This window comes from Schistosoma haematobium, chromosome 4 (genome assembly GCF_000699445.3).
Source record: "Schistosoma haematobium chromosome 4, whole genome shotgun sequence".
NCBI classification, from domain to species: domain Eukaryota; kingdom Metazoa; phylum Platyhelminthes; class Trematoda; order Strigeidida; family Schistosomatidae; genus Schistosoma; species Schistosoma haematobium.
Window position 1 is genome coordinate 30271387 of NC_067199.1, and position 17406 is coordinate 30288792.

The 17406-nt window shown below is 37.7% G+C and overlaps 1 protein-coding gene across 2 annotated transcripts; it reads right to left on the reverse strand.

The window, feature by feature from the left end:
* Positions 1–2322: 2322 nt before the first annotated feature.
* On the reverse strand, positions 2323–16986 carry MS3_00007835 (uncharacterized protein). 2 transcript variants are annotated; one of them, XM_051216178.1, is made up of 9 exons: positions 16785–16986; positions 14144–14462; positions 14036–14113; positions 13831–13998; positions 13687–13782; positions 13503–13625; positions 5291–5408; positions 5227–5254; positions 2323–4185 (listed from the first exon to the last, which is right to left on the reverse strand). In XM_051216178.1, exons 1-7 carry the CDS (start codon positions 16799–16801, stop codon positions 5364–5366), a joined length of 846 nt encoding a protein of 281 aa, XP_051066742.1. In that variant the 5' UTR covers positions 16802–16986; the 3' UTR covers positions 2323–4185; positions 5227–5254; positions 5291–5363. The 2 variants fall into 2 exon arrangements, with proteins under 2 accessions (XP_051066742.1, XP_051066743.1); XM_051216179.1 differs by having other exon boundaries at positions 3133–4185; positions 5227–5408; positions 14036–14462.
* Between the last annotated feature and the right edge of the window lie 420 nt (positions 16987–17406).

A 17406-nucleotide genomic window follows, 5' to 3' on the forward strand; every position in this document is an offset into this window, starting at 1 on the left:
AATTTGCTGGGGGATCTGTTATTTGTTTATAATAAATATAAATTAAGATTTGTAGGTGAACGTTTTACGCTTACTGATTCAATTTAACTGCGAAATATCTACTTTCGTCATCTCACTTGTGTGGTAAATACCTGTGTAAACAGAAATGTGTTAAAAATCATCTATCAACTATAACCATCCATAAAGTTATATGTAAATAATATATACTTTGAGTCACTACTATCTAGTGTCTAGTACTTCTTGAACAAAAACTAGGGATGTACATATTGACTAATCACTATGTAGTAACTAATGTCATGTTTATCCGGTTCTTAGAGCTCATTGCACTGAATCAACAATATCACAATGTTAGTATTATTCAGAATCGGGTTCAGATCCTACGGCAGTGATCAGCTCACTTATAGCTAAAAACATTTTTTATTAATTAATGCTGTAGCTCCATGTTGCTTACTTTCAACCACATAGCATAATTGATGTGTGTTACTTTAAGAGTATTAAGTTTAAGTGATACCTATTCTCATACATGTAATAGTATTTGAGCAATTTCAATCATACATTATAAAAAAGTGACTTTCAAGAAATCATCTTTATTTATTTAGTAATCTGATCCAAAGTTTTTACATACTTCTATCATCCAAACGTCATGTGATCCAAGCGTTTATCCTACATCATGTAACTACTACTTTGAATAGAAGTTGAAATTGTCAATCATTCATTTTATTTTTAAATTATAATTTGATCATATAACTTTGTAAATCAATTACATGAATACTAAGAAATAATATCTTTGTCTCACTTTATACTTTCATAAAACACTATTGTAATAATTTATATCACTTGCAATTGTTTTGTACTTGGATAATTGGTTAAGAAAAGTGAGAACTCCAATCTCAACATCAATTTGCAAAACGATTTCTGAAGATTGTTTTGTATATGAAAAAAAGCCATCCTATGTGGTTTACTTACGTAGAAATGCTTTAAAAGTATGCTTTTTTAGTATCAAGCAGTTGTGAGTTTGGTTTTTAACGGCTTTCAACTTATAGTATACGGCTTATTAACGGTAGCAAAATAAAAGTGGACTTGTAGCAATTTATTAGTTTTGATGTATCAATATTGTGTGGAAAAATGAACGTATTTTTACTAGAAAATATTCCAAAGTACTTGTAAGCCACATGAATAAGTAATCTCTAAGGAGTGCAACTAACTCATAATTATGATAGTCGACTTTCAGATCAGGTCAATAAAGTCAAATGATTTACTTTAAGTTTGTGATAGCTACGGAATCCAGCAAACATGAGACTTCTCAAATCACTTGTGTAAAAGATGAATGGAAGGTTCGATGACAATGTGATCTAACTGGGGTGTATAATACATTTAATAACCTGGCTAGAGATCATCTACATCTGAGATATCCGGCTATCTATAAATACACAAGAACTGTGAGTATTGCTGCTTAATCGATAGAGGTTAACATAGAATCTCTTCCTGCTTTGGGTACATGAACTTAGTAAGTGTCAGTAATGAATGGAATTTCTAAATCAGGAAGCAGCTCATATTGGCCAAAAAGCTTAATACTTGAACGCGTGACTATGATAAATTTCACTCCATCTTCATAAGTGGATAAAACACCTATTGTTCGAAGTCTGTGATTACTTAAGCTTCAATAATATAAATTTTAAAGGAATTTATTGATAAAGGTCAATAATATATTTTGAGGTGTGATTAAACTGCAATAAATAGTTAAACAATCAACGAATTTAAAACACTGACCAAGTCATAACATTGAGCAAGCTGATAAGCTTTGGAAGAAAACAGCTGTTTGCCAAAATTAACATTAAACGAGTCAAAAAAGAAACATTTAAGATCCTAAACCATGATGGAACTATCGATCGGTATTCCTAAATGATTCCCAAGTAAATGAATGTTTGTGTCATTTTTATTGTCCCAGTTAATTGTTTAACATATTCAGTTAAAACAACTGATTAGAAATGTTGAATGTAATTGCTGTTATCCAGATAAGAGAGGTAAAATGAAATAAGGAGCTCAGGTTTACTTATTCATCATTAGTTGTCGCGGAACAGCTGATTGTAGCCCATCTCTCCTATTAATACTGTTTGGATTCGCTCATATGTGTAGGGCTTTTCTTTGTAAGAGGTAAAACCTTTTTGAAGGACTCTTGTACCGTTGTAATCAATTGCATGGCCCGATTCCTTGAAGTGCAATACTATCACTGATTCGTTCTCGAGTTTTCGTACGTCATACGAGGATTTAGGAATGTGCTTTAAGCATAGCTTGTGTTCCTTCACCCTCATATCCAGTTGCCTTGATGTTTCACCTAAATACGTTGCATTACAGTCACTATATTTGATTTCATAAACACAATTTTGTTGTTCTTCTTGGGTATTGGATCTTCGGATTTTACTAGTTTTGGTCTTAGATTATTGTTTGTTCGAAAGAATACTCTTGTATTTTGAAGTTAGGATCCTTCTGAAATGCCTTTATGATATGGGATCACCGCTGTGTTAACCCACTTTTTTTATTAATATCGTTTTGGTCTTCGTCCTTGATAATTCTTTTTATAAAATGACTTTATTGATACCATTTAACCACATTATTTGATCAGTGATATAATTAATTACAATTCGATTTCTTTTACATAATGCGTAAACCTAGTTTATGAGATATAATTCTAAGAATGACAATATTCATAATAACCATGTTAATCGGTTATTCATGAAAAACGTAGAACTTGGCATAACAACTATGTGAATTAATTCTTTTGATATACAAAGGTGATTAACCAAAAACCTTTTGGACAAATCTTACATATAAGATTAGCATTTATCAAAAAGACATCCGTCTGAGAAATTCGAGCACATAGCATTCCAAATTGCAATCAAAGATGCATAATACTATCTCACTTAACTGAAGTATCGGGTCATTTAGTTTACTACACATACAATAATGAAAGGAATATATTTTTTTATCAAGGCTAAGCGAATGAACGAGAAATTAGTTAACATTACTTAACTAATCCGAATAACTACATTGCATTACGAACTGATAAGTTTAGAAATATAATTTTAGCAATTGTTACAACCTTCCCGTGAAAAATAAGAGAAGACAGAATATCATTAAACATCGATATTAATAACTTCGACACGAATAATTCAATGCATTCTTTAATTAAATCATTTACAAAGCTAAACACAGACTGACAAATGAATAAACCGACCTACACACAAGAAAGATTAAAAATTAGTGAACAAAGGGAAAGACGAAAATTGATGTAATAATTCAGAACTATTTATCTTTTAGTTTGCGAATTTTTCTAAATAGGGAGGGGACAGGTTATTTAAACGATTGATAAAGTTAAGAAAAACCTTCATTTGGTTATTTTCTTCATTAATGACGAGAAACGATGACGATCAAAGGTAAACACAACAATTGTCAGAATATTAACAAAATAAGAGATGAGTAAAAAGATTCTAATTGGGTATGACAGTAGAATCCCTAATTTCAGGCAAAAAAAACAAAAGCAAACAACATGACAACAAGCGCCGAAAATATAAAAAGGAACACAAGAAAAAACAAATATGTATACATGTATCCTTTTGTGAAGTTTTTGGAATGTGTATGGTAATAAATTTCAAAAAGTAATTTAGCAGCACAAATATTAGTTAAACTGAGTTAATGACAACAATAATATCATTATTTTTCTGAAGTATAAGATTAATAATAAGCAGGAATACAGTCATAAACAAAACTTTGATTTTATGAACAACAGTTAACAAACGAAAAGAATGAACATAGATAGAAAAGAAGAAAAATCAACCGAGGAATGAAATTCTCATGTAATTTATAAAAATTTATCTTAGAATTTGGCGCAGTTAGATAATTAACAACATACATGTATATATAGGAAACCACTGAATGTTGTCATTGATAGTATTAAGAAAAAGTAACAGAATATCACACATACACTGTGAGATAAAACAAAGGAAAAGAAAGAAATCATTCACAAGAATTGAGTGGTAGATAATGACTGTTTATTTTCTTCTGTCCCTTGCTCCAAAAAAGGCGATTTGATTTAACTGTTTATGGACGGAAATCGGAACAAGATAACTGGTTATATGGCACTGTTTATAGAATGGGCTAACATGTTCATATACATAAACGTTTGCGCTAAATATTTACACAAGACAACATAAAATAAACAATAAAATTGACTTGTCAGTGTTTGATTCATATCAGTCAACTTCAAATTACTGATTCTAGCTAATTTATTGAAAATAAAGATTTTAAAAAATATTTTTCAGTGAAGGTACTTCACAGGTTAACATAATGACGACCAATTAAGAGTTGCTGTAACCATTTGTACCAAATAAATGTTGTAGCTGCCTAAACAGATGAAAGTTTTAACACTTTCATCACCCATCAATACCACGAATACATTTTACAATGTTTTTGTTTCATCTATCGTCAACAAATAAAAATTATACCTATTGTATAGTCTATTTCGATTTAACATTATGTAGCAGTTGATTCTTCTACCTAGAAATTTATACGGACTAATTTAGCAACTATGAACAAAACAATTTATAAATACGACTGAACACCAATAACAACCATATACGCAACTGGATATCCCACAAAAATTTAGCAGCTGATTCATTTATCACTTTGAAAATTTATCCACTTTACCATCTCAAGTTATTTTATTTAATCCAGAGATGTAAATGAAACGATTCAAATTTAAAATATAATTAAATTTTCAAGTTAATATGCCGTCTTGTGTACTATTTTCAATATACATATAGCATGATAAAACCAATTAGTAAGTATCAAAGTAAAAATATGAAATAAAAAATTATAACGTAGACATGAAGCATGTTAATAGGGATTAGTTGGTGACTGAATGGTTTATAAATCATACATAAATGTATATTTATTGACATATTTCTGTTTTTATAGTCTAATAATAGATTATTTCTTTGGTGTCAATATCACTGTTATCATATCACATGACTGTTATATATGAATTTGCAAGGAACTGACAAAGCAATATACGTATCCAAGACTGTAGACATAATATCTAATTAAAATAGCTGGTGAACTTTGACCGAAATTGTTACTTGATACAATCAGACACAATATAAAATGAAATACTAGTCATGAGAAGTATAAACTAAAAACGATGAATGGATAGCAGTAAACGAAACTTACGTAATATAAAAATTTGGATATTTCATCAATATATATATATATATATATATATATATATATATATATATATATATATATATATTAGTGTGCAATCCGCTTAAATCAGCAAATTATCACTTTGAATTAATGCTAGTATTTTAGTCATGAGCCACAGTGCCACGAACACTACCGACAAGGCGTTGCTGAAAATAGAAAAAGGTTTATAGTTCAGTCATGTAGACTAAGAACAGTAGTTACAAAAAATTGATAGGTAAAACTAGGATACAACTTGGTATAATACATTCTTACAAACTCCGTTAAAATCCTAACAAAAACGTATTAATTAGTTAACAAGAGAAACGACGACACAAATTATTTTGAAACGACGGCGATTATTAGTCTTAACAAGGTACTAAAAATAGGGAACACCTTTGAGTTACCGAAGAGCTCCAGTAAGTCAGCTACAACGTACAATAAGGCACATACATGCATCGGTCCAAGTTGCCATACCTCATTAGCATAACAAGATGAACAACAAATTCATAGAAGTAATCACCTCAATGGTAGTAATGTAAAAAAGCGCATCTCATATAAGGATATGATACAGCGAGTAAGAAAGACATGAAGTAGTTTTAATCTCACGGTTTAAGGGAAGACAAAGAATGTATACATCCATGCCATTGTGATCGATTCTGAGCCATGTCACCCAGAGTCTCCAACCATTGGTCACGATAGTCGCACAGACCCCAATCAAATAGTCTGCATCTACCAAGAAGGCTAAGACCAGAATTCAGTGACTTCAAGCACTGATGCCACATTTTGGTTTGGCCGCCCCTAACTGTCACCTCTCCGTCTCCAACACTAGTCAGCGTTGCGCGCCATGGTAATCGGTGGTTGGGCATGCGTGGCCCAACCATTTCAGTCGATGTGGATCCACAACCTCACTAACGGATTTACCATTATTCCCTAATACCCTGCGCCCAGCCTTACTATTACTTATCAAGTGATCCCAGCGGATGCGGGAAATATTTCTAAGACATATATGATCGAATACTAGTAACTTATGTGTATCTTCTACTCTTAATGATCACCTTTCGCAGCCGTAAAGTAAAACAGAACGAACTACTGCGCAGTATACTCGCCAACTAATTGATAGACGGATATCTCGCCTTCGCCATGGGTGACGTAAGTTGGTAAAAGCCGGACGAGCTTTTCGAATCCGTGCTGAGATTTCGTCAGACACCAACCCATTAGGGGTGATCGGAGTTCCAAGACAAATGAAGTTGTCAACGCGTTCGACTGATGCACTCCATATCTTTAGTTCAGGTGTTGACGCAGGCCAGTCCTGGAGCAACAACTTGCATTTCGAGGTGGAGAAGCACATCCCAAACATTCTGGCATTGTTGTTCAGTGCTACCAAAAGACTGCATTTTATCAGTCTTCAACAAACAGGAATATATCATCTGCGTATTCCAAGTTGGTAAGTAAACCTCCTGGTATGAGATCAATTCCTGAAAATTCAGTCGACGGGAAAGTTATTTCCAGCAGTAGGTTCATGATGAAATTAAACAGAAATGGAGATAGCAGACAACCTTGTTGGACGCCACTTGAGGTTGAAAAATCAAATGACAGTTTGCCATAAGCTCTGACTCGGTTGGTAGCGTTTGAGCGAAGAGTTTTCACAAGGTTTATGTACTTCTGAGGTACACCTTTCAATGATAGACACTGCCACAAAACCTCTCGGTCTACAGAGTCAAATGCTGCTTTTAAGTCAAGAAAACTTATTATTGTCGGACGCCGTTAAGCATGCCTGTGTTCCACGATGTGACGAATGGTGAATATGTGGTCGATACCGCCACGACTAGGTCTGAAACCAACCTGATTTTCTTGTGTTTGCAGTTCACGAGTCTTAGTTAGGCGACCGGCAATTATTGAGGTTAGTATTTTAGATGCTATGTTAGTCAAACTAATCCCTCTATGGTTAGAAAAGGATGATTTTGACTTCTTATATGTTGGGACAATCAGTAATTGTGACCAGTCAGATGAGATTAGATCCAGTTTCCAGATTTTAGCTAAAATATTAGCCAACCTAACAGTTAAAACTAGACCATCATGCTTAAAGACCTCTGGAACCAATCCATCTGGACCAGCTGCTTTTCCTCGCTTCAAATTAGCTATGGCTTTTTGTACGTCAATTAGAGTCGGGGGCCTACTTCAATGTTCCATTCAGATTGTTTGGGAATGGTGGGCAGTTGTAGAGTAGCTGAAGGACAGCTAAACTGTTCCATAAAGTGTTCCGCTCATCGTTCTAAATATCTGTGCTGAGGTCAGATAAGAGTATCATCTTTTTCTGAGATAGTCTCACTTACACTTGACTTCTTAATTCCGGTTTCTTTTGAGTCTGAAGAGCTGTTTGGTGTTACCTACAACAGCTGCCTTTTTCGTCTCTTTTGCTTCCGTTGCCCACCATTGCTAACAGTCGTTCTTTAAACATTTGGTCGGCCTAAATCTTATTTGTTTTCGCTCATCATCGTGTTCGGAGCCTGATGGGATGAGTTTACGAGAATCTATGATTGCAATAGACTTAGTAGAAATCCACTGGTTCAAATCACTAATAAATGTCGCCGCTGTTTCCAAAGCTGTTCGTATATCTTTCCAAGCAACATTTGGGTCAGCCTCACTTTCATAATTGCCCAAGTGTGACTTTAGTTGCTCCTGGAATTTACCTTAGACTTTTTCATAGCTGAGTTCAACTCTAATGGGTCTTCTTAATGTGGCTCTTCTGCGTCCAATGAGGCGCAAGCAAATACGTGCTCGTATTAGAGCATGATCAGAGTCTAAACATGTGTTCTAGAACGAGCGGTATTCTATCGAGCCTCTCCAACGATGACTGATGGCAATATGGTCTATTTGAGTCCATCGTTGGTTTGGTGCAGGGGATCGTTATGTTAGACGATGTCTCTCCTTATGTTTAGACTTAGTGCTTGCCGAAAATAAACGATTGTTTGAGCACAGTTGTAGCAGACGATCACCATTAACTGTTCGCTGAACCGGGATACTAAAATACCCACCTAAATGTCTTTCTGCTTGGTTTAAGCTACCTACCTGGGCATTTAATTCACACGCTACGAGTACTATGTCTAAGTGTTTAGCTTTGCGAAAAAGTTCAGAAAGCTTTATATCATCTTACACTTCATCCATGCTGCAGTCAGTGGGAGCGTAGACAGAAACGAGGAAAAGGCGATGACGTGTGTCCCTATCCTTCCGAGTTCTTACGGAGCCATTTGTCCGAACAGCACAAAGACGACTGTTAGCAGGGATCCACTCTAAAAGCGCTTCTTCTGTCCTATGCCTACACCTGCCAGTCCATGATAACTTGCTGTCGAGTCGCCAGATACAAGGAGGGCGTATCTCGTCGGCTCCCCGTTCGGGCTAGGTGAGGTCAAGTGAATGACCACACTACGATTTTGTATGCATGGTTCGGAGACACAGCACACACCAATCATACGAGATTTTAGGGTTCTAGCCAAGGAGGTCTGTTTGGCCGATTTGATATAGGGTGCGTACGTTGAAGGCCCCAATGTGTAGTTTGAAGCAAGGTTTAAGTAAACCTGCGACAGTGTTTCGCGCAATAGAATTGTGTCATGATGACGCTTGAGGAGGAAGTCAAAAGGGGAAGTTGAAAGTCGAGGTAGGAGGAATAATGGGGATCGAAGAGTGGAATTATTTATGAATACAGTGGTATCAAGTGCTGTTAGAAGTATGAGGGTGGTTCTCACTTCCTGTTTGCTCACACCGTGAAAGAGTTCTTCTAGAGGTATCTAAAATGAGATATTTTTCGAGTGTTGGCCGCGACTATCGAGCTTAAATCTGAAGCGAATAATAGTTATACATTTTACAAAATCCTCTAAATCTGCACAGACCGTTTACGACTGATGTTAGTTTTGGTTACACAATTCAGTGTCAGTTTTTGATAATACCGATACTTTGAAAACATTATTTGAAAGAATTCACTGATTTGGTCGCACATAACAGTGAAAAACACTGAGTGATATCATTTATTCAAAACTAATTGCTCTGTATGTATATTTCATAATTAGAGACAATTGATTATGTTGAGATATTAGAAAGCCCCCGAATGCTCTGGTATGGCCGAGAGTGGGGAGAGTTTGCTCTCCCTCTCGAAATACTCTCAAACGGCCAAGCGTATACAGCCTCTGCCAGGGAAGTCCTACCCATTGCCTTCTTGTGGCGGGGGTGTTGTTTACGAAAATGAGAGGATCCAACTGTGCTAATGCCTAACTTCAATCAATCCACGATAAGATAATATGGAGTGTTGTTTATGAAAATGAGAGGACGAAAAGCGAATGTCTGGCGCTTTAACCGGATTCCAAACCAATGGTGCACATGGGCTCCAGTATCCTGCGGGAACAAATGGCGTATGAACCAATTGTTGGTCACCGGCTTCCATGGGACTGCATCTCCTTACGATGCTCCACTGCCTTGTGGATCAGACCTTTAGGTCAAAGGTTCGAAGTGTGGTTCCCTAAGGTAACCACCTGCTTCGGTCTGGGCACCCGGGCAGTATCACAGCCCACACGCAAATGATGAACTCTCTATATCTATGGAAACTACTTTTCTCGCTTCGAAAAACAATCAAATGATTCAAATTATTATCATTACTATTATTGTCATTATTGTTTTTTTATTATTATTATTATTATTATTATTATTATTTTCCACATTATTCACCCTCTTCTATACTTATACAGCGGCTCGTCTTTGGTGGAAATTCGACTGTATCTAAACATTCTCGAGTCACTGTCCGGTTGAAAATTGTATGTTTCCACTGAATATGAGTACTGAAGCAGTTTTTCTGAAACCACGTGCGCTATTCAAACTGGCTGCCTTTAACGTTCGCACACTTATGCAGGTCGGACAACAGATAGGGCTGGCTATGTCTTTAGAAAGTCTTAATATCGATGTCTGCTGTCTATCCGAGACCCGTATTCAAGACTCTGGTGAAGTACTACAAATTCACTCTCCATCTGTCACTTCAAAAAGCTTGTTTTACGTGCGCTTATCTGAGGACCCTGTGGCATCTTCGTCTGGTCTTGCTGGCGTTGGTGTCGCACTAAGCGCTAGAGCTGAGGCAGCACTAATCGATTGGATCCCCATTAACAGTCGGTTATGTGCTGTTAGATTAGAGTTCCATCAAAGTGAGAAATCGGCGTGAGAAACGATGTCTTTTCGTCATCTCCGCCTATGCCCCGACAGATTGCAGCCCGGATGCAATCAAGGATGAGTTTTACCACCAGTTATCTGTTCTTCTTCAGAAAGTGCGTTCGACAGATATTGTAGTACTAGCCGGAGACTTGGATGCTCAGGTCGGGCGTCTTAGACACAGAAGAGTCGTTTAGGTGGTCGATGGGGACTCGTTGGTCGCAGGACAGATAAGGGGGACCGTCTACTGCCACTGTGCTCAGACCACAACCTTTTTCTGGCTAGCACTAACTTTCGACACGGTCATCGCCGATGTGCCACCTGGCGTCCTCCCTCTGCATCTCAAGCCTGGACTCAGATTGATCACATCGCGATCAGCTACCTCTGGCGTGGTTGTGTACAAGACTGCCGCTCCTTTTGGAGTACCTATCTGGACTCTGACCATGCTTTGGTCTGCGCCAATCTTACCTTACTTTTCAGTGGCCAACGAATTCAACATCCTAAACGGATTGATGTAAGTAAACTGATTGCAGCTTCTGTTGTAACTAAGTATCGAACCGAGCTAGTTTCTAGGCTAGCTACCATTCCACCGAAAAGTATAGATGAGCATTGGTTGCAATTGCATGACGCCATGAAAATGGCGGGTACAGTCAGTTGTGGGTTCGCGAAACGTCCCGCTTATAAGCACTGGGCTTCTTCTGGTTCCTTACAACTCACTGAAGCCCGTAGGTCTACTCCGGGTGACCGTGAGTTTGACCATAAACGAAGGATGTTACGTAAGGAAATTGGGCAAAGCTTGCGTAAGGACCGAGAAGCCTGGTGGTCGGAGCGTGCTAATGAGCTGGAAGCAGCAGCTGCATCTGGTAATTACCGGAAGCTCTTCCAACTCATCCGAGCCACTGGCAGCAAGAAGTCTGGTGTGAGCGAAACAATCTGCGAGGATGATGGGATGCCAATCACTAACATCCATCGACGTCTTGGACGATGGGCGGAATTTTTTGAAGGGCAGTTCAACTGGCCTGCTGATCCGGCAACATCGGTCAGACTGTCCTGGCCTCCATGATCGGTGACGACTGATCCACCAAATGAGGCGGAAGTCCGCAAGGAACTCCAACTCTTGAAGCGTTACAAATCACCTGGCCTAGATGACTTACCTCCGGCTCTTTTTAAAGATGGTTGTGACTTTCTGACTAAGGAATTGACGACGTTGTTTACAAAGGTTTGGGAACTAGAGAGTGTACCAACATCATGGAATGAGTCGATAGTTGTCCCTATCTTTAAAAAGGGTTCACATCGTTCCTGTAACAACTACTTCCGATTGCGTCCAAGCTATTGGCTTCCGTCATTCTTCTTAGGTTGTTCAAAACCCGAGAAAGATTGACTCTCGAGGAGAAGGCTGGTTTTCGTTCTGGTCGAGGATGTATTGATCATATCTTCACCCTCCGCCAAATGTTAGAACACCGTCATACTTATCAAGGGCCAACAATCGTAGTGTTTCTTGACATCAGGGCTGCCTTCGATTCGTTGGATAGGACTGTTCTCTGGGATTGTCTATTGAAGAAGGGTGTGCCTGAAAAGTTTATTAACATCTTAAAGACTCTATATACAAACACCTCAGGCAGAGTGAGGGCATACAACTACCTTTCTCCATTGTTCCATTCGAACAGTGGGGTTAGGCAGGGTTTCCCAATCTCATTATTCCTCTTCAACTTTGCCATCGATGACATTCTGGAAACAGCTCTGATGGATGTAAGTAATGGTGGTGTGGATCTGTTGCCTGGAGAAAAACTTCTCGACCTTGAGTATGCGGATGATGATATTGTCTTACTGTGCGATAATGCCCAAGGCATGCAATCCGCACTTAATCAATTGGCAATCAGTGTCCGTAGGTATGGTATGTGCTTTGCACCTTCGAAGTGCAAACTACTTCTACAAGACTGGCAGGATTCTAATCCTGTACTCACTCTGGATGGTGAGCAGATAGAAGTAGTCGAGAAGTTCGTGTATCTGGGTAGCTGCATAAGTGCCGGTGGGGGTGTGAGTGATGAGATCAATGCACGAATAGTGAAAGCCAGAGCGGCTTATGACAATCTGGGCCACCTTTGGCGCCTTCGTGATGTTAGTCTGGCTGTAAAAGGCCGGATCTACAACGCGTCGGTGAGAGCAGTTTTGCTCTATGCTTGCGAAACCTGACCTCTTCTAGTTGAGGAGGTTAGATGACTCTCTGTATTCAATCATCGTTGTCTACGAAGGATTGCTGACAGTCAGTGGCAAAACCATGTCAGTAATGCAGAGGTTCGGCATCGTGTGTTCGGGCACAGAGATGATAATGCAATCGATGTCACCATCTTGAAACATCTACTTCGGTGGTTTGGACATGTTCTCCGAATGTCGTCCCAGAGAATTCCACGTCGTGCATTATTTGCCGACTCTGGGACTGGTTGGAAAAAGCGGAAAGGTGGTCAGTGCATGACATGGTGTCGTGGGATGAAAGAAAGCTGCAAAGGACTGGCTTCTGTCGGTCCTTCACGACTCCCTGGTTGGGGTCTGAGAGATGGTACAACACAGTGGCTAGAGACGTTATCAGATATGACTCAGAATAGAAGCCAGTGGCGATCCTGCTGTAACCTTCTTTTACTTTCTTCATAAAACGTGGTTTTATCTTCCTTAACTGAAAGATTTCTTCCGATTGTACCTTTCCGTTCCCCCATTACTACCACACTACCTTACACCGATCTCTTCGTTATTGTTCTTTTTTTACGCTCCTTACCTTTTTTTTCTTTTTTCTCTTCGAATTCTCATTGTTTTGTGCGGTTCATATATATTGGCGCTCTCTTGTACCAATATTTATGTGTCCAAATAAATAAACAAATAAATAAGATATTAGAAAAGATAAGTTGTATGCTGATCCTCCGTCAAGTATTGTTTGTGCTTTACTGAATTCACTAACCAAACAACGTACTTAAAAATAATAGGCAAACGCTTCCAGAAATCTTGATCAACAACGTGCAATATATGACTAACAAAAAGGGAAAAAATATAATCATACATTTATATCCACCAAACAAACATACTTCATCCAATTCTTCTTTAGTTTTATTTTCTATAGCTCGTATATCGTCCATAGAAAGTCCGTGCCATTTATCAAGCCAACAAAAAACCTGACGGTTGAAATTAAGGAAAATTCGCCTTTCTTGCTACATAATTTTAAAAGAAAGTAAGAAATACAACCCTATATCTTGTTTACATGCAACATACATTCTGTATCATATTTTCAACTCGGCTTTGAATACCCCACCATTTAAATTCACATGTGACAAGTTTGTAGGCGCACATTATTGGTAGATCTGTATTCTAATCAATTTATTTAAATAAGATAAATGAAGATGTGAATATACTAACTTCCCACCATCTTGGGCCTACTAATGGACCTCGACCAGTTTTTACTGACTGATATATTCTAGGGTCACATGTTGCATCATAGTCAGAAGCACTGTGCAATTGATCATTTACAATATCAATATAAATAACTTCTCGTTGAGCCAAGAGCTTTGGTGGAAGGTTGTGAATCTGATAAAATATGATTCTTTTAAAAACCAGTACTTACATTTTCGATATTAACGTTATCTTGTACATGCATAGACTCAATCATCAGAGTAAAGTTATCTTGCATATATTTAGGATTCTAAAAATGCATGAAGTTATTTATGTATACCTGTAAAACTGTACGGCAGTAAGGGTAAGCATTCCAGGCCTTTTCGTCAATTTCAAGTGACCCTTTCGGTGCAAGCAAACGTACATAACCAGGTACTTTTCTGGCCAGATAAAAGCGTTTATGAGTGTACTGCCCAGAGGAGAATTCTTCACCGTTGGCTTTTAAAGGTGACTCAGGAGGATTGACTTGAGGATTAAATGGTTCATTTACCAGAACCTCTATTCCCTCTCCGCCTCCAGTTTCATTTTTGGATGCCTCTGCAACAGCCCACAGTTGTCCAACATGGTATTCATCTACCGTTAAAGGCAGTATTATGCGACTACATAAATAGGGCAAAGAACAGGAAAGGGGTTACACTTATGTGCTATAAGTGAAATGTTGCATCCTTAATCAGTCAAATATAAGATAGAACTGAATGCAGAACGCCTAGCAAAGTGCAGCAAGTCAACAAGAATAGAAAAAATATTAAGAAGCAAGGGTACGAGTTGAGAAATAACATGAACAGCGAGTAACAAACCAATTAAGAGTAAAATAGAACAAAAGGTTTACAACTTCTAGTTTTTATCATCTTGACATTCCCAAACAGGTTTACGTCTCTCTAGACAACTCAAACTAGTCCATTTTTCCATGAAATATGGTACTTGTAGCATATATATGTGTGGCGCATATATATCTGGTGCCCCATTGTACCAATATTTGTGTTCAAATAAATAAATAAATAATATGAGTGGTAGCTCTTGGAAAATTTAACTGAGGTATTTTCACTAGGATTCTACAAGCCCTCAAATGCCCTAATAAGCCGAGAGTGGGGAGAGTCAGCTCTCCCTCTTGAAATGCTTTCAAATGGCCACGTGCATACACCCACTGCCAGGGAAGTCCTACTCACTGCCTTCTCGCAGAGGGGGTGTTGTTTACGAAGTGGAGAGGACGAAAAGCGAATGTCCAGCGCTTTAACCGGACTGATGGATATGAAGGGTCCACCTAGGGGAGCTGGAAAACCCTCATTCCAAACCAATGGTGCATATGAGCTCCAGGATCCTGAAGGAACAAATGGCGTATGAACCAATCGTTAATCACCGGCTACCATAGGACTACATCTCCTTACGATGCTCCACTGCCTTGTGGATCAGTTCTTCAGGTCGAAGGCTCCGGGTGTGGCCCGCTAAGAAAACCACCTGCTTCGGTTTGGGCACCCGGGCAGTATCACAGCCTTCACACAAATCGGGTGATTTATGTGGCGCATATCTATTTGGTGCCTTCTTGTACCAATATCTATATGTTCAAATAAATATATAATAAAATTCGCCGTATAAATCAGTCTTGTGTTTAAATTTGTAAAATTTGTCTTTGAAACAAATACAAGGAGAAGGAGAGCTGACTCTCCCCACTCTCGGCCGTACAAGGGCATTTGAGGGCAGAATAGTTCTATATGATTTAACTAAATTTAGCCTGATTTGTTTTCGATTGGTTTATATTCTTTTCGCTTAAAATACTGTATTTTATAGCCCCTAGTGTTGAAACATTCAGGGATTCATATCTTGTTTACGAACATTTTGAAGTGGGAAAATCAAACTAAAGAATTAGATTAAACTATTATTAGCAGCCAAGTAAATCCAGTTACGAAAATTACTTTAGCGTAGGTATTTTAATCATTGATAAGTAAGTTCACAGATGAGAACCGGTTTGATGAATACAATATCACAAGTTTAGAGACAGACAGAGTGATGGATAGACTGTAAAAGAACCATAATTTTAACTCCCGAAATGTTGATTTGGTATCCCTAGCCGTTCGAGAAATTATGTGGCTGAGGACAAGCGCATGAGCATGTACTTGGTTAGTGAGCTACATGACGAGCTCCAGATTGACTGGAATGATAAACTGGACACAAACGGTGTGTAGGCTTGTCAATCAAATAAATTTATGCCAGAGACAATTTCCCACAATGCTGGTGAGATTGATTTCTCTCAGACAAGTTAGTTAGTATGAACTAGCCGCATACAAATCGATCAAAACATGGGACTGTTTGAATGGATAGATGAAATTTACAATTATGATGATTGTGAGTATATGCGAAGAATCTTTCATAAAACCTACCATTCAAACTGAAAATGATTAATGTGCCATGGATTAAAAATAAACTAGCTATATTAGTCGAGAAGCATCAATCAGTAAGATTTACAAGACCATGTAAAAGCCCTACTGAAAGATGTGCAAACCTTAGAGGGTGTAGAGATTGAGAACTATTTTTGAAGTCGAGTGACCAGGAATGCTTTATTTTGACCTAGCAAACTATAGTAACTTTTAAATTTACACCTAGGTTGGTTAGAGGACATTTTTACAATATGAACAGTCACACGAGACAATTAAGCCTAGCGATTGTAAGAAAGAAACGCACGCATAAGAACACTGAGTCTCAAGATATATGAAAACCTATGATATTTGTTCACTATTAGTAACCATAGCATGTAAACGCCACTATTTGTCATTTTATGCATTATTGTGTTCAGAATAGGTAGATAATTTACTAATAATCAAACCTCATTTCTAAGATGCATGATTTGGACTTAACCACGATCGAAAGCAACAAATATTACCCTGAAACAGTTACAAATAACAAGTAAATACACCAAATCAACCTACAACTCTTTAATGATCATCGCCCTGCAAAATTCAATTTGGTTCACAGTTGATGGAATAATCTAATTACTAAGACTGAACAAACATCCAACGTACATCATTATATTTCTGAGCTAATGATATCCTGAAGATTTATTTGTGTTCCTGACTTGATATTACCTGAACGTTTTAAGTATTTTTATACTTCCAAATGAGTAAATCTTAGCAATTGTTCTACAGGGGAACTGAAGATATTCGACTAACTAAAAACTGTCAAATTGAATATAATTAATTTCACTGTTTTATATGCATTTGTTTTACTCAACTTCTAAACTTGTTTGTTTATGCCTTTGACTTCGGATAGCTTGGTTTCACTTTTTTCTTTGGTTTGATATCTGGAAGTTTCCAATCACGAAATCTGAAAGCATGACGGTTTGTTTTATGAATGTTATATTTATTATTAGAACGGTATTTTGTCTACCGCCTGTAATCTGCAAATAAACTTTGGTGCCTGGATCGGGGTTTGGTTCTATGATCATTTGGGATCATAAGCTAAAAGTTGATTGATCTACCGTGCTTCAATAACGAAAGAGAGCAAAAACTCGGGATAAACAACCCAAGTGATTTTAATGACGATACTATTTTG